Source organism: Panicum virgatum, chromosome 4K, assembly GCF_016808335.1.
Source record: "Panicum virgatum strain AP13 chromosome 4K, P.virgatum_v5, whole genome shotgun sequence".
Lineage (NCBI taxonomy): Eukaryota > Viridiplantae > Streptophyta > Magnoliopsida > Poales > Poaceae > Panicum > Panicum virgatum.
The window spans coordinates 30547258-30565907 of NC_053139.1; the positions used below are offsets into that span (position 1 = coordinate 30547258).

The window sequence follows — 18650 nt, forward strand, 5'->3', positions numbered from 1 at the left end:
GGGACAAAAAGGCACCCCCTTTTGTCCCGGACTGGCGTTCCCGGTTGGGAAACCGGGACAACAGGGGTTTCCCAACCGGGACAAATCAACGTTTTTGTAGTAGTGGGCCCAACCCACAACACTGATATAAATTTGGACAGCGACTGGTAAACCTAGCTCACTTCTCCTCAACCCATCGCCTCCCCTTGTCACTCAGCGGCCAGCCCCCCTCCGGCCCTCCCCCTCCTCACCAACGCAAATGCGAGCACGCATTGTAATGAACATGGCACCATTTATGCCATTTCGAGTGATTTTGGTGATCGTATGACAACGCAATCAATGGGACTAATGGTTTTGTTGGGTGAATATTTCTAAATCCCAGAGATGAAGTAAAAAGGCCATACAAAGAAAAACACAAAGAAAGAACTCAAAGAAACGCTGAATTGGACGAGTTCTACTGAAATCAGAAGCACTAGTTTAACCGATGCCTAAGCATCGGTGTATCCGATGGTTATCGGAAGATTCGACGCCCTATGCATCGATGCAATTTGGTGTGCAAACTGATCCAAGTGAGGAAATCTCAGTGGCACCGGTTGAACCGACGAGGCCAAGTCAAGCATCGGTGCAATCAATGTACTATTGTCCAGAGATGATGTAAAACGCCCAAGAGCCAAGCCTTCAGCACCGGAAGAACCGGTACCCCATCGGAGCAAGCGTCGGTGCAATGACGTCAGCAAGGTGCAACGCCTATATGAAGATCAAGTGTCACCGGAAGTTCCGACGCCTTATCATCGGTTCAACCAGTGGTCCTTGGAAGTTGCTACTGCTGTGTCAGAGAGGCCAACGGCTACTTCAGAGCATAGAGTGACTGGAAGAACCGATGCCCTATGCACCGGAAGTCCCGATGCCTACGCAGAAAACAGGCTAATGTCTAGTAACGGCTCTCTTGAGTTGGTGGCCTATATATACGCCTCACCCCGGCCATTTTGAGTTTGCTGGAGACTAGAGAGACCCCATACATATTGAAAAACACCTCCAAGCCAACCCAAGTGCATATTGATCATATCCTTAGGTTTTAGCACTAGCTTTGTAAGTGTAAGTGCTAGATTAGCTTTTGAGTGAGTGAACATGCAAGGTTGTGATCCTTGTGGCTGGTTCTAGAGTGAACCAAACTTATATTTCGATACGCCGGCCTTCTTGGAGCATTGGTGGCTCGCCGGCAAGTCAACGACCCTCCGGCTTGGTGTGGAGCGGCGTCGACAATATTGTGCAGGGGACGGAGACCCATCCATCGTGGGAAATCTCCCTTAGTGGAAATCGGGATCAAGGTGACCATGATTGTGTTCACGAAAGGGACTTGATTGCCGGGAAGCGATACTCTTCGTGAGTGCTTCAACAACGTGGATGTAGGGGCGCCTTTGTGGCAATCCGAACCACGGGATAAATCTTCGTGTCGAGAGTTTGCTTCCTCTCATCCCTCCTTTAAGCTTCCACATTTCATATTGCATTCTTTGTGCCTTTACTTTCATAGAGTAATATCTTGATAGGATTGGCCATAGGATGCTAAACTCTTTTGGGATTAGAGTTTTACACTAATGTGAACCGTAGTTGCACATCTAGATAGCTTGATTTAGTTTAAGTTTTGTGCAAACTAGTTGGAGCCATAGGTTAAGATTTTAAGAGTACCTAATTCACCCCCTCCCCCTCTTAGGCTAGAGCACTCGATTACTTTCAATTGGTATCAGAGCCGGGACTCACTTCTCTCACAAAGAAAGCCAATTTCATTGGTAAATTTGTGTTTACCGGCTCATTAGATCGGTAGGCTTCACCGCCTAGTGAGTTAGCTCTTAGGGGAAAGGATGGATCCTTTTAGACCCGCTCCACAGTTCAACGGCACGGGCTTCCAATGATGGAAGATTTTAATGCAAACACATCTCCAAGCGATGGGACTAAAGGTTTGGAGAGTTGTGAGTGAGGGCATAAAAAATAATGGTCACCAAGAAAAACAACATGATGTCACCGCAAAATACATAATCTTGTCTTCTCTTAGTGATAATGTGTTCAATCGTGTTTATTCTTGTGAAAATGCTAAAGGGCTATGGAAGACTATCATTGAGAACTATGAGGGCACAGAGGATGTTACCAATGAAAGATATCATGTTCTCATTGATAAGCTTAATAGTTTTAAGTAACTTGATGATGAGAATGCTGAATCCATGTACTCATGATTGAATACTCTTGTGAATGAGATTAATTCTCTAAGTGTGAAGCAAATTGAAGATACGGAACTCATTCGCAAGATCTTTCACTCACTCCGAAGGCCGGACTATGATTTGGTGACCACAATTCTAAATGAGAAAGATCTCACCACCTTAACACCAAATCAAGTCCTCAATAAGGTGATCTCCCATGAGCTACGCAATGACATCAAGTCAAAAGCACCATCTTCTTCACCAACACATAGCGCACTTGCATGCAAAAAATTTAAGAAGATGAAGAAGATGGTCATCAAAGGTAGCTCAAGTGATGAGGAAGAAGAGGATGCAAGAAGCTCCTCAAATGATGAAAAAAACCAATGAACCACTACCTCTACAAGCAAATGAAGAAGATGAACAAATGCTTGAAGGAAATCAACTCAATGGGGTATATGGTCTTCCTCAAAGATGGGCCTCACCATCAACTCATGATGGTTGACAAGAAGTTCAAGAAAAACAAGAAAAAGAAGGAGAAGAAGCCCAAGCATGAATCATTTGCCACATTTGGTTAATGGGTAAGCGGTGGTGAAGAATCAAGCAAGAGTTCAAGTGATGAATCAAACAAGTAATTCACCACCCGCATGGGATCATCATCCAACACTTATTTTATGGCTAAAGGTATGGATAGTGATGTAAGCGATGATGACTCCGACTCTCCTTCAATTGATGAACTTTTTGACTTAGTTCATGAGCACCAAAAAGTCATTAAGAAACAATCAAAGGAAATCAAAAACCTTAATGCTCTCAATGATCTAAATGCTTCTCTTGCTACAAATTATGAAAATTTGTTGTACAAATTCAAATTGCTTAGCAAGGAACATGAAGAGCTCAAATTAAAATTTGAGAGCATTAATGATACTAGTGACTCTTTGGAAATGAAGCAAACTATCCCTTGTGCAATTCCTATTTCTAGGGTAGATGCTTCAACTTCTTGCATTGATTTAATTGATGAATCTTGCTCTAACCCTTGCAATGAGAAATATTATGAGAATGTTGTTGTAGAATCATGTGATGATCTCATTGCCAAGGAGAATGATGAGCTCAAGCAAGAAGTGGAAAGGCTCAGAAGAACTTGTATAGATTGATGGGCAAAGGCATATTTATGGCTAAAGGTATGGATAGTGATGTAAGCGATGATGACTCCGACTCTCCTTCAATTGATGAACTTTTGACTTAGTTCATGAGCACCAAAAAGTCATTAAGAAACAATCAAAGGAAATCAAAAACCTTAATGCTCTCAATGATCTAAATGCTTCTCTTGCTACAAATTATGAAAATGTTGTACAAATTATGAAAATTGTTGTACAATTCAAATTGCTTAGCAAGGAACATGAAGAGCTCAAATTAAAATTTGAGAGCATTAATGATACTAGTGACTCTTTGGAAATGAAGCAAACTATCCCTTGTGCAATTCCTATTTCTAGGGTAGATGCCTTCAACTTCTTGCATTGATTTAATTGATGAATCTTGCTCTAACCCTTGCAATGAGAAATATTATGAGAATGTTGTTGTAGAATCATGTGATGATCTCATTGCCAAGGAGAATGATGAGCTCAAGCAAGAAGTGGAAAGGCTCATGAAGAACTTGTATAGATTGATGGGCAAAGGCATAGAGAACAATGTCCAACCTTCTCAAAATAACCGTGAAGACATGGTGAAGAAGCTTGAGAAGGAGTCCACCGTGACTTGCTCAAAGTGCCACAAAGAAGGCCACAAGTCCAATAAGTGTCCTCAACCAAGTAAGAAGCTTCCGGATGAGAAGAACAAAAAGAAACTCACAATCAAGAGTTCTCTCATCTACACCAAGCCCAACCGGAGGAACAAAAGCAATAGCACCTCCTATGTGATCAAGAAGAAGACCAATGGCAAGGTGGTTGCTCACAAGGCTGGAAAGAAGGAAAGAAGTTGGAATCACTCCATTTGGGTGCCCAAGGACATCATCACCAATATGAAGGGGCCTCAAATGGTGTGGGTTCCAAAGGAGACTTGAAGCCCAAGAATGGCTTCGGGGGATTTGGAGGCTTAGCTTACAAATTGAAGTGAAGATTTAAGTTAAAAAAAAGCTAAGCTCACAACTTGGACATTTGTTACCCAAGTCCCCCATAAGGTAATGGTAGCTAGATTTCAATTCAAGCATCATGTAGCTCCATTGCTCTTGCTAGGATGTTTGCATGTTTTGCATCTCCTAGTATTATATATGGTGGGTTTCTTGTATCATGACTCTAATTTATGAGCAACGTACATGGTTTTATAAGTGTGTAGAAAGCTACACAAGGTTACCCTCCATGGTACATGGACTTCATGAGGTATGTATTTTATATGTGTACTATGAACACAAACTATAGGGTAAACCTCCCAATTGTGTCAAAATCAATGTGCATACATTTGTTTGGTGATTCAAACATTAAATGCACACATTTAGGGGGAGTTCATCCTATGGTTTGTAATTTTGAGACTAACATATTTGCAAGTTTATCTTTTGTAGTCTCACGATGGATTTAACACTCTAAGAGAATGTCATTCACGTTCAATGTAAACAAACAACTCTATAAGAGTGATTAGATAAAATAATGTGTGCTTTTATGCATATTGAGCCATGCTCTATTGAACTTAAATGCTCATATCTAAGTTCATTGGCTATGTGCTCATATATTTATTTAACATTGGTGTACCAAGTGCTCTTTGTTTAAAGACTTCAATTGTTACAAGTCACTTTCAAATTGGTACATGCAAGGTAAACAAAGGTCCCCGGAGGTATGCAAGGTTCTAAACCAATACAATTAGTATATTGTCAATTCCTTGTTATTTTAGAGCTACCTCCGAGCATGATATGATCTAATCTTTCTTGTTGAAACATCTAGTTGTGCACTTGATTTTCACGTTATCATTTTGTGTACACACTTGTGGAAAGCTTAGCTCATGCCATGCTAGTTTTGTGATTTTGTGATCCACCGTAGTAAATTTTCAATTGGTATCTTCATTGATACCATACAATTAGATCATAAATCATGGAACTAACTCCCTAGGCTACTAATATTCTCTTGAGCTAGATTATTTTGCAAGAGCCTTTTTAGGTTATTTGATTCCAAAGGGGGAGAGATGTGGATCAAAGCAAGGTATTTTCCCAAGGAGGAGAAGTATATTCCAAAGGGGAGAAATGCCGAGTGGATCAAGTCAACATATGAGAGAGGAATAGCAAATAGGGGGAGGAACAAAGGGTGAAATCATGGTTTTAGGGGAGGCCAAGCCGTTATTGGATGGTGGTAAGCATCTAAGCAAATGTAAGTGGTTCAATCTGTAAATTCTTGCAATTTTATGCTTGCTTTGATTGTATTGTCATCAATCACCAAAAAGGGGGAGATTGTAACGAACATGGCACCATTTATGCCATTTCGAGTGATTTTGGTGATCGTATGACAATGCAATCAATGGGACTAATGGTTTTGTTGAGTGAACATTTCTAGATCCCAGAGATGAAGTAAAAAGGCCATACAAAGAAAAACACGAAGAAAGAACTCAAAGGAATGCTGAATTGGACGAGTTCTACTGAAATCAGTAGCACCGGTTTAACCGATGCCTAAGCATCGGTGCATCCGATGGTTGTCGGAAGTCCGACGCCCTATGCATCGGTGAAATTTGGTGTGCCAACTGATCCAAGTGAGGAAATCTTAGTGGCACCGGTTGAACCGACGAGGCCAAGTCAAGCATTGGTGCAATCAACGTACTATTGTCCAGAGACGATGTAAAATGCCCAAGAGCCAAGTCTTCAGCACAGGAAGAACCGGTACCCCATCGGAGCAAGCGTCGGTGCAATGACATCAGCAAGGTGCAACAGCTATATGAAGATCAAGTGTCACCGGAATTTCTGATGCCTTATCATCAGTTCAACCGATGGTCTCTAGAAGTTGCTACTGCTGTGTCAGAGATGCCAACGACTACTTCAGAGAGCAGAGTGATCGGAAGAACCGATGCCCTATGCACTTGAATTTCTGATGCCTACGCAGAAAACTGGCTAACGGCTAGTAACGACTCTCTTGAGTTGGTGGCCTATATATACGCCTCACTCCGGCCATTTTGAGTTTGCTGGAGACTAGAGAGATCCCATACACATTGAAGAACACCTCCAAGCCAACCGAGTTAAATACACCAGCGGCCCTCGAACTTGTCCTGAGGTGCCACTTAGGTCCACGAACTTGCAAAATATAAATCTAACACCCTGAACTTGTAAATTTGTGCCATTTAGGTCCATAACCCGTCAAGAGGTATGAATATATGCAAAAAAAACTCTTAAATTTTATCATCTTCTATATCTACATCATCCTTGTCTCTTTCAACTCTCTCTCACCGCCGGCGACCACTCCGGCCCCCACGTCCACAGCCGTGCAGGTGCCCCTCGGCGAGCTCTTCCAGCCGGCGCCGCCCCTCATAGTTGTGCCGCTCCGTTCCCTTCCCTCTCGCACGGGCGATGGCCGACGCGCGGCGGCCGGTGCGCGCCAGAGACCGCGGCGGCCTGCGCACCTCCTCCCGTGGTGGCCGGCGGCGCCCTCCTCTTGCCTTCTCGCAGTGGCGGCCATGGCGGTGCCCATCCCCGTGCGGCCGGATCTGCCATGCCAGCTCCTCTGGCCAGGCCCCTCTTCGGCCGCCCCATCCATCCTAACTCGTTTAGGGGCGAGGCGCGAAGCAGGGGCGGTCGGTGGGCATCGTCGCGGGTAGAGCCCCGCCATGGCTGCAGCAGAACCTTCGACTGCGATGGGGATGAGACGAGCAGGGCCCCGCCAGGGCGGCGAGCTTGCGGCTGCGCGTGCCGGACCGAGGAGCGGTCGCGGTGACCGGAGGCGCACGCACCGGCGTCTGCGCTTGCAGGCGCGGCGCGCAGCGTGGGCCGAGCGGGTGGGCGGATGTGGGTGGCGCACGGGCTCGCCGCCGCGGTGGCGCCCCTGCTCCGGCTCGAGCTCGCCTCGCCACGGCCGCCGCCCTCTTGCTCCGCACGCCAGCGCCTCTCCTTGCCTCCTCCGCCAGCGCCTCCCTCCTCTCCGGCGGCGAGCTGGGCCGCGTGCATGCTTCCCCGCCTCCTGCACCCCGGCGTCAGCGCCTCCCCGGTGGATCTCGCGGCGGCGCCCCCGCCCCTACTCTCCCTCCTCCTACAGCGGGCGGGCAGCGCCGGGGCCGGCCTGCTCGCGGCGGGGGGGCTGCTCGGCCCAGGGCGGGGCGGGGCGGACCTACGCGGCGGGGGCCGGGCTGCTCTGCTCTGCTCAAGCGCCCTGCTCCCTCCGTCGCGCCTCCTCACTGGCTCCGGCGGCGGAGCCTCGCACGGGCCGCCGTCCCGCCTCTCGTCTTCCTCGACCCAACGCGAGCTCCTTCCTTTGGCGTGCGCGGCGACCAAGGTGGAGCAGAGGGAGCGGCGAGCCAGGGGCAGCGTGCCGCGAAGTTCGCGAACTCTAGGTGGGGGCGGCGAGCGCGCAGTCTGCGAGGTCCAGGGGCGGCGGCCACAAGCTTCAGGTGGCGGCGGCGTCCGCGGCGGCCGCGAGCTCCAGTGGAAGGCGAGGAGGCAGGGGGCGACGGCAAGCTCCACCCACTGGCGGAGGAAGCAGAGGAGGCGTGGGGAGAGAGAAAGAGACAGAATGGGAGGGAGGGGGTGAAGGTAGAATATAGCAACTTTAGAGATTTTTTTTGCATATATTTATGTCATGTGGCGCCATCTCAAGTGGTATGGACCTAAGTGGCACAACTTAACAAGTTCAGGGAGCCAGATTTCGATTTTGCAAGTTCGTGGACCTAAGTGGCACCTCAGGACAAGTTTGAGGAGCACTGATGTATTTAACTCTTGATTATATCCTTAGGTTTTGGCACTAGCTTTGTAAGTGTAAGTGCTAGATTAGCTCTTGAGTGAGTGAACAAGCAAGGTTGTGATCCTTGTGGCTGGTTCTCGAGTGAACCAAACTTATATTCCAGTGCGCCGGCCTTCTTGGAGCATTGGTGGCTCGCCAGCAAGTCAACGACCCTCCGGCTTGGTGTGGAGCGGCGTCGACAACAATATGCGGGGGACGGAGACCCCTCCTTCGTGGGAAATCTCTCTTAGTGGAAATCGGGATCAAGGTGACCATGATTGTGTTTACGAAAGAGACTTGATTGTCGGGAAGCGATACTCTTCGTGAGTACTTCAACAACGTGGATGTAGGGGCATCTTTGTGGCAATCCGTGCCACGGGATAAATCTTCGTGTCGAGAGTTTGCTTTCTCTCATCCCTCCGTTAAGCTTCTGCATTTCATATTGCATTCTTTGTGCCTTTACTTTCATAGAGTAGTATCTTGATAGGATTGGCCATATGATGCTAAACTCTTTTGGGATGAGGGTTTTGCACATCTAGATAGCTTGATTTAGTTTAAGTTTTGTGCAAACTAGTTAGAACCATAGATTAGGGTTTTAAGAGTGCCTAATTAACCCCCTTCCCCTCTTAGGCTAGAGCACCCGATCACTTTCATGCATTCGCAATGCTGTTCATCGATCTCGCCTCACCTTTTTTTTGCGAAAGGAGGGAAATGTATTAAACAGTAATGGCATAGTACATCCCTAGTCTTTTACAGGTAAGCCCCTGAATAAACTGAAAAATGCACAAAGCACCCTCAGGCACCAGAAGCTTGACCACGTGGTCCTTAATCCCAGCCGCCGGCGACGCACTCCGGCAGCAAGCAAGCTTCCTCTCCTCCCAAGACGCAGGACTCCACATGGAATTACCGCAAGAGCTGGCGCTCGGACTCCACCAGCGCACCACGAATCTGCTGAAAGAGCATCGGCCGTCTATTCGCCAGGAGCACAAGAGGAAACACAGATCCGCCACCGCCCGCAGAAGAACAGGCGGCCGGAAAAGTAGTCCACAGTCGTCGGCAGCACCATCGATGTGGACAAGCAACCCCATCGGGGATGCTGAAGCCTTCCACCCTTTCGCAAGGACGAAGGAAACGAAGCCACGCCAAGAGATTCAAACAAACAGATTTATCTGAAACGCCATCGGGGCACAAAATCCCACCGCCGAGCCAACCAGCAGCCAGCAGGAGGAGCAAAACCTCGATTCGCCCGATCCCGCCGACGACACCAGAACAGGTCCCGAAGTCGTCGCCGTCTCCGACGAAGAGGAAGATGCAGATACGACCGGAGAAGATGCAGACATCGACGCCGTAGAGACCCTTTATTCGCCAACGAAGTAGCGTCCCTACCGCCACCTCCGGCAACCCAAGCTTCACCGACAGCCGCGCCGGCAAGCAAACTCTAGGAGAAGCTAGAAACCTAACTACCCTATATAGTACACCCGTCGATTCCCCCGGCGCCCTCCCTCTCCGACGCCATCCCGGCCGGCAGAGAGGAAGGGCGCCAGCGGAATCGCCGGCGGAAGCGAATCTCCCTCGCAGTCGCCTTTTTCCCTCCGCTCTCTACTGTAGAGGATAAGGACGAGGACGAAGAGAGGAAGTAATGAGAAATCTCGCCTCACCTTTAGTAGCCCCTCCCCCAGTCTCCAGCAGCCACAGGCCGGGACATGCTCGCGCCTCGCGGCTGTCCGCCAGGGTTTAATTTACCGACCGGTCCGGTCAAATCGGCGGGGTTCGGTACCAGTATACTGGACCGGTTTGGCCGGAAACCGGTCAAATTCAAATTCAATTCAAATTCGCATGTTCAACCGGTTTACCGGCCGGTTTGACCAGTTTACCGGTCGGTTTGACTGGCAACCGATCAAATTCAATTTTTTTTCTTTTATGGTTTAAATTCAAATGCCCGCAAAGTATACTAAATAAATATTTGTATAACATATTTTAGCCTAAATGAACCCTCCAATCCTCTTTTGTACTACTTTTACATTGTATTTGTATACTTTTATATGCACTCTTTTTTTATTTAACTTCAAATCCCCGCAAACTATACTAAATAAACGAATGTTTGAGAAAATTTGATACCATTAGATTCGTCGCACCTTAAAATATTTTTAGAAATTTTTAGGAATTTTTTATTTGTTTTGAATTCAAATTTGAATTTTAAATTTAGGCTGGTTTGGTATCAGTCCGAACCGGAACCGGGCCGGACGGATTTCCGGTCAAACTCCTGCCGTCGGCATCCTTCCAATCACGCTAGACGCTACCGACCAGAGCAGACAAATTCTGCTCTTGCTGCGCAATCCTGTAGGAAAGCAAAAGTCCGTAGAAGCTAATGATGAATGATAGCCCTTTATTGCCTTGCGCAGTGAGCCTCGAAGGTGAAGCCAACCTGAGAAAAGGAGGGGATGGCGTGAAGACCACATGGATTTTTTTTCTATATTTTTTTTTTGCCTGGTGAGATATCTAGTAAATTGTATGGAGTTTATATGGATGTACAATTGGACTGGTTTTTGTTCTCCTTTTTCTTTGTGTAATCCTTGAGATGTTTCTAAACTTCCTCTGTGCGGGAAGATTGAACTGAGAAAACATTAATATTTCGGAGATTTTTTTTTTGGTTGGGATCCCTGTCGGGTGTGCGATCCCTGTTCGGGGACAGGGACGAGAAAATCTTCCCCCGTGTGCTTTGTCGGGGACGGGAAGCGGGGAAATTTAGGTCACTCGAGGAGCAGAACGTTCTGTCAAAATCCGACGGGGATTGCCCCGTTGCCATCCCTAAACACAATCGATCCCAATACACACACCATCATTCAGCTAGCTAGCCTCATCGATAACTGCTACGTTGGCGCTCGCCCGTCCTGCCGGCCGTAGCAGCGGAGCGGGGCCGAGGCGGTAGGTGCGGCCTGTGGACTGTGGTTGGTCGCGGCGCGAGGCTGGCTGCTGGCTGGGCGACGGCAGACCCACATGGACATGGCTGCGCTGCACGCCACAGACACACAGGCGCAGGGGGAAACCTCGCGTGATTCGGCGGGTTGGCTCGTGCGGTCTGTCGGCTGAGTTTTTTCTCGGTTTGCTACTTTGATTGCCGAGCAATGTGCCTAGGGTGGAATTTTTCCGTCACTTTGATCAAAAGGAAGGTGCGTGCGTAGCGCAGTGGAAGTAGTAGTGGTAGCCTAGTAGGTAGCAGTAGGTTCAGTGTTTGAATGGGTCTTCGATCGGTGGGTTAAGGACCAAACCAACTAGAGCATGCAATGCATGTATAGGTGAATGATGAATTGTTCTCATCCCATCCTGAAAAACTGCTCCAGCCTCCAGCAGTCCAGCTTCTTCAACGGAAGCAAAAGCAAGCTTCAGCGACGTGCTCGTCCCGCTCTTCACGACGCCGCGGGCGTTCGGCGGCGAGGTCGAGCTCGTCGCCACCGACGCGCCGGCCTGGTTCGTCACCAAGTACCACCGCGTCCTCCGGGCGCTGTCGCGGCACGAGGTGGTCATGCTCGACGCCGACGCGGAGGTGCGCTGCTACCCGCACCTCATCGTCGGTCTCCAAGGCCACCGCGACTTGGACATCGAGCCGGCGCGCGCCCCGGGCGGCTACGACATGTTCGCCTTCCGAGCGTTCGTCCGGGAGGCCTACTCCCTGCCGCTGCGCTCCCGGTCAAATCCGGCGGCGCGAAGGCGAAGCCCCGGCCCCGGCTCATGATCATCCTCCGCGGCAAGACGCGGCGGTTCGTGAACGCCGACGCCATCGTCGGCGCGATCGAGCGCGCGGGGTTCGACGTGGTGCGCGCGGAGCCGACGAGCACGGCGGACATGGACGCGGTCGCGCGGGAGGTGGACGCGTGTGACGTGCTCATGGGGGCGCACGGCGCCGGGCTGACGAACATGGTGTTCCTGCGCACGGGCGCCGTGGCGGTGCAGGCGATCCCGTGGGGCAAGATGGAGCCCCACAGCGAGGGGTTCTTCGGCGCGCCGGCGGCGCACATGGGCATCTGGCACGTCCCGTACAGCATCGCCGCCGTGGAGAGCACGCTCTACGACAAGTACGGCAAGGACCACCCGGTGATCACCGATCCCGGTGTTTTCTACAAGAACGGGAGCAATGCGAGGTATTACTGGTGGGAGCAGAACATCCGTCTCAACACCACCAGATTCATGCCGACGCTTGAGAGAGTCAAGCTGCTGCTGCGAGAGTGATCGATCTGATGCTTCGTTAGGTGTAGATGATGGGGCTAATGAGGAAAACGATTGGCATGTTCAAGCAGGTTGTATTTCGTGCTGTCTATCTACGACAATTCCATCACATCTATTGTATACCTATACCAATCACAAACTATATATCTATTCATGATGTGACCAAGTTGCGACGGTTGGAACACATACAAGTAGCAGTGTATTGTGCATTGTTAGTCTGTTCATGTCAGCCACAATCCTTTTCACATTCCAAACAAAAAAGATTCAAGCGGAATAGTGCACTGACAACGGCAAGTTTATCAAGTGATGATTAACAATCAACATGGAACACTGAATGTGTAATACTCAGCCCAATATCCTTAGTAGTAGCTAGCCCATGTGACCCCGTGGTTGTAGTGTGGTGGCTTAGTGCCACCTTGTAAGTTTAGCGGGTAAGGGCAAGCAAGTTGAGCTTGTATGTCTGTTGACGTAAAAATCAACACACTGCAATCCGAGGGCAAGTATTCGCCAAGCTCCAGAAAGTCAACCAAATATGCCAGTCAATTTGACCTGCAATTGACAAGGTATAAACAAAAGTTAAATCTGAGAGCATATCGGCTGGAATTTCGAATATCTCTCAAACAAATCGTATCGGCAAGCTTTACCGATAGAGAAAATGACAAAAGAATATTAAATGTAGTTGTGGAGTAAATAAGCGTGCCGGCAGGCTAGCCGATGCAAAGAACGACAAAATCAGCTCGTGGGAGCCGATTGAACGTGTATAACAAGATCTAAGTTATGAATGTATAACTCGGATAATATTGCTCGATGACGCTTGATACAGATATAAACCGGCCTTGATGATAATAAGAGATTATTGCAAATTCTATAGCCGATCTAATATGTTTCTAAGCAGATAATTGTGATAATGGCCAAAAACATAGGAAAAACCTACAAATCTAGCTGATATTGGTAAATTGTGAATAAATTTAGATGAGAAAACAGCGATGCGCCCGAGATCAAAGCTTAGATAAACTCGACAACTTTTGAATAGATTTGAACGAAACTACAGTGATGCGCCCGGTAGCTAAAGCTCAAATTTACTCGGTAAAACGAAAACTCACAAGTCGCTCGAATGTGAGACGTCCTTGATTGACTTGAAAGAACTCGCCGAAAAAAAAAAGCGAAGTCACGGACAGGAAAGTAAATTGTAAGGGAATTCTAAAGGGTTATTGTATTGGATGTGTATCAACTTTTTCTGGTCCCGTAAAACTGATATGTATAGCCTACGCTAACAAGTTCTAGCCGGTTACGGCAAACACATTACTTGACTAAAAAGTAAAGAGTTTTTAATTTGAACTACCAAAAAATCTACAACCGAATCATCAGAATTCTCATAAAATTCGAACTTCTCCTTCCCTTTTGACTCGTCAGCAACTTCCATCGGCCGATTACCAAACCGCGTAAATCAGCATCTTCCTAGAATATTCTCTTGGCCCATTGACTGTAACCCATCGGCCGGCTCTGATTCTGTCATCAGTATTTTTCTTTACACACGTCAAAAAACGGTATCAACAATGCCATCAGTAAAACACTTGAAGGAGAACATATTTGTCCCTGCCTGCTTCACCACTTTGTTTTTTCTTTTGAGTTCATGAAGTTTGGTGTTAATCGCCAAGGGAAACAACCGGATATATTGGCCACCAGACATCCCAAATGAAGTTTGAGTTAGCTTGCGGACGAGCTGTCAGCTCCATGCTAGGACCTTACGACGCTGAGGCCACCCACCAACGTTTGAGCCCCAGGCTCGACGCTTGCGTCGCACCTCAGGATTTCCCCAGAGGGCCGGCGCTGTGGTGCGTGCAGGTGTACGTGCGTGTGTGAGCCTCGATGGGCGCATCATTGGATTTTCAAGGCAGTCCATCTATGTTGAGCGTGTGGTCAACACGGGTGTCCAACTAAATTCTTACATAACTGGACAGTACTCCTAGCATCTTTCAATAAAAAAAGAAGTATGAGTTAAATCATTGTTTTCCCTTGAGAATACTTGGGCCCCATTTGGGAGAGCTCCCCATTTGGGAGAGCTCCGCTCCCTAATTCTTCAGCTCTGCTCCTTGATTCTCCGATGGATTGATTCTATAAGATTCCTAAGAGGGAGTAGGGTGGGGAGCTTATGAGAATTGATTCTTCGATGATCCCCACCAGAATATAATAGGGAGCAGGGCGAAGCTTTTTGGCACCCAGCTCCTAGTGCAAATGGAGGCCCCTGATCCCAACCTGAATCAGTTGGGTTTTTTAGCATTTGGCTGGTTGGAAGTGATTCTCTTTGAAGAAGCTGGAGCTAGAGCTCTCTCAAACGGCCCCATAACATATTCTTGAACAAGCTGTGCTCCCAAAAGGCCAAAACAGAGCCTCAACTCAAATGGAATCGTCGGCAACAAAACTGTCAGGACTATAACAACGGTACTAATTCAGTTGGCCTGAGTGTGCATGACAACCTCCAGACCTGTCGACACAGCAGCTGCCGCCGCCGCGTTGACGGGAGTCCAGCACACCGGGCACGTCCTGTAAGAAAGCAGCCACAAGTCGATGCACTCTTCGTGGAACAAGTGCGCGCAGGCGGGCAGCTGCTTCACCATCTCCTTCGGCTTCACCTCGGCCAGGCAGACGGAGCACTCGGCGCCGGCGGGCAGGCTGGTGATGGCGGACGCGTCAAGCCCGAGGACCGCCACCTGCTGAGAAGCGGCGGCCATGGCCTCCGGCCCCGGTTGTTGCTGCCAGGGCGATGGTCGCTGCCTCAGGTGGTCGCAGAGCCCTACGACGGTGACGAAGACGAGCAGGGCGGCAGCAACCTGCGCCGTCGTCGTCCAGGGGACGCCGGCCAGGTACAGCACGACGCAGGTCACGCACAACGGAGGGAGGACGATCATGGCGAGCTTCAGCGGCATGGCGTGAGCGATCAGTTGAAGGCTCGAAGCTGATTAGACTCGTCGGCTCCTGCATAGTTTTGTTCTAAAAGCATGTAGTTTTTGCCATGTGTGGCGGACCGTGAAATAAAGGTTATCTCATCAGCAGTGGAGACAAAATCTCTCCTTGTAGTTTACGTGCTCCGATGTCTCCAAATTGCACAATTTAGCCGTGTTTGGGAGCGGTTACCAGCCGGTCTTACCGATAGGCGATATATACGTGCAGATAGGACTTAAACTGACCTTGCCTTCATTTTCATTAGAGTTCGTCAAAATAATCTCATATCAGGTCATGCAGCACATCATATATTACTACTGGAAACCATAATTTTCCTGCAGGTGAAAAAACGACTAAGAAATTCAGAAAACCGACAGAAAAATTGTTTTTGCCGATAATCTGACAAAAAAATATTGACAGGACCAGCTTGACAGAGAATTTAAAATTGCTTGTCGGGTTATCGACAGGAAAAATATATTTCGACAAGTTTGGATTCCGTATTTTTGTCATTTGATGCCGACAGAAAAATCTTATTTTCCAACCGAGAAATACATTATTCTGTCAAAAATATATTATGTCAAGCATACCGTCAAAACAAAAAAATTCCTATCAAAAGCATACTAACACAACAATGAATGTTCTACCGAGGAAAACTAGAATTTTTTTGTCAACAGTAAATTTTCCTGTCATCATCTAGCCAACAGGAAAATTGTTCACCAACCAAATCAAATTGATTTTGATACAAATTTCAAACCACCACATCCAATTTTAGAATTAAATTCCAAGAAAAGGATATATATATATATATATGACGGATCTAAAATACACCTTGTTGCATTTGCTATAGAAAATACACAGACCCCCAAACTCCCGAACCAACCAACCCGATCCCGCGCGCCTCCCCCGCTCCCGTTCCCCCCTCCCCCCGCTCCCGACCTCGATCCCCCACGCGCCTCCCCATCCTGCGCGCGGCCCCCTTCCCCGGGCCCCGCGCGCCCCCACGATCGGTGCCCTCGGTCCCGACTCTCCGCTCGTCTTCTTCTTGTTCCTTTGTTAGCGTACATACAGAGGAAGCTGCCCCTCGTTGATCTCCCGCTTAGGCCACTACAGCTCGATTCTTTCGACGGTGAGCACCCTATTACCCTCCTCTACCATCCCCAAGCCTAGCCTCTTGCTATCCCCTCCTGTGCAGAGCTCCCTACGAGCTCCAGAATATCATCCATGGCTGCCCCATGGCCCCCTCCTTTTCCAACAGCAGCCCCCATCGGGAAGCCCGAAAATCGAATCCACTCGTCCTCCTCTCTCTAACCATGCCCTCGGATTTGAAAACGGTGGATTGTAGCTCGATTCCGGCGAAGCTCCGGCGAACTGCCATAGGTTGTAGTTCCGCGAAAACTAATTGCAACAACGAAAATAGATCAATTGCAACGACGACACCATATCCATTGCAACATGATGGATTTTAATTTCTCGTTCCTCTGTTCATGTACAGAGGAAGGCCACCCTCGTTGATCTCCCAGATTAGGTTATCAAAGCTCGATTCATTCGGTGGTGAGCACCCTAAGGCCCTCATCTACCTCCCCTAAGCCTCGCCCCTTGCTATTCCCTCGTGTACAGAGCTCCCCACGAGATCCAGAATCATCATCCATGGCTGTCCATGGCCCCCTCCTTTCCCAGCAGCAAACCCCATCGGGAATCCCCAAAACCAAATCCCCTCACCCTCCTCTCTCTAACCATGCTCTCAGATTTGGAAACAGTAGACTATATCTCGATTCCGGCGAAGCTCCGGTGAACTTGCATGGGACTGGTACAGTACCAGTTCCACGAAGACCAATTACAACAGCGGGAATAGACCAATTGCAATGAGAACACAGTATCAATTGCAACGCGATGGAAGTGCACTCTGAACAGCAAATGCGTAGACTGTGGCGGTTGCAACTGCGCCACTGCACCAATTGCAACATTAATAGGGGCAACTCTACAAATGATGAAGCTGCCATCTCTATAAAAGTAAACAAGCTGCACCATCACACAGATGCATTGTTCCTGCCCTGTTGGTTGGTGGTATCAATATTGCGCCGAGATCCTCAGCATCATGGCCATCATCAATGCTATTGTTAGTAGACTCCGAGCCAATATGAGATGTTCTAGTTGCCTGCGTGTTAATAAGATAGAAATGCTGAATAGTAATTTGCAAATAATAATTTTTTTTATCATGACTAGTATGAAAGAGTTCTCCAAAAATCATGAAATGGTACGTGCAATTGAGAGTAACTAGGTGATTCCCCGCGCGTAGCTGCGGGATTTCTTAAATAAAATTTTAACATGAAATTTGAATGTAGAAAAGTTAAGATGATTGCATAGCAACATTCACAAAAAAATCGATGAAAAACATAAAAAGATGGCCCTAGTGGACGTTGATGTGGCATTTGATATAATGGGTTCCTATATGATGCGGATAACTTGTATGCTAAGAGAAATAGAGTTAATGATTTTAGTGGGTGTCATCTATATAGGCTATATAGATTATATGAATTTTACTTGCATGTTTTTTTTCAGTATTGGGTAGAAATCGAGAAACTAATTGAAGTAACATCAATAAAATATTTGATCACATTATAAAAGAATAGGTGCTCAAAGAAATAAAGTATGTATATGAGTCTTTACGTTAATAGATTAAAGATTAAAAGTATTGCAAAAATAGAGTATGTATATGACTTTACATTAATAGATATTAAAAGTATTGCACATAGTAGAGGTCATATGGATATTTTCTTGTTTATTGAATCTCGTAAAAATCGATAAGCAAAAAGAAGAAACACCAATAGAATATTTGATCACATTATAGAAGTATAGGTGATGAAAAAACAGCGTATGTGTATGATTTTACTTTAGTTAATTAAAGAATAAAAGTATTGCATATTGTAGAGATGACATGAACATTTTTTTGTAATTAATAAGGTAGTTGAAAGTTAGTGGGACACTTAGTGGAGAATGAGGTGGACACCTTGCATGAAGAGAGAAATAGTTAGTGGGTGCTATCTATATAGGATATATAGATAAGTTACTGCAGGTAGTCCAGTGGTACAACTCTTGGTCATCCTGCGTGCGCTTGGTCATGCATACATGTTTTAAATTTTACCGGAAAGCCTCCTTGAGACTTTGCGACCTGATAGAACAACCCTGGTAAATTTCGACTACCAAAAGTTTGGAGTGAAACTAAAACCTAATAGGTTGTGTGTTAAAAAATTACTATCTTGATGAAATTAAAAATAAAAAGAACCATTGTAAATAGAAATCACCACACACAAGTGCAGATGTAAGAGAAGGAAGACGAGGGCTACTATTTAAAGCGAATAATAAGGTTCTGTCCGATAAAATAAAGCAATGTCCAAAATTCAATGGTTTCTAATATTTAAGA

The 18650-nt window shown here is 47.3% G+C and overlaps 2 protein-coding genes across 2 annotated transcripts; one reads left to right on the forward strand and one right to left on the reverse strand.

Annotated features, from left to right (window-relative positions):
• Positions 1–11791: 11791 nt before the first annotated feature.
• Positions 11792–12289, forward strand: LOC120702116 (alpha-1,3-arabinosyltransferase XAT3-like). The gene has a single exon (XM_039985877.1). It carries the CDS (start codon positions 11792–11794, stop codon positions 12287–12289), a length of 498 nt encoding a protein of 165 aa, XP_039841811.1.
• A 2447-nt stretch (positions 12290–14736) lies between these two features.
• LOC120702117 (RING-H2 finger protein ATL2-like) lies at positions 14737–15213 on the reverse strand. Its single transcript, XM_039985878.1, has one exon. The coding sequence runs from the start codon at positions 15211–15213 to the stop codon at positions 14737–14739; it is 477 nt and encodes a 158-aa protein (XP_039841812.1).
• Between the last annotated feature and the right edge of the window lie 3437 nt (positions 15214–18650).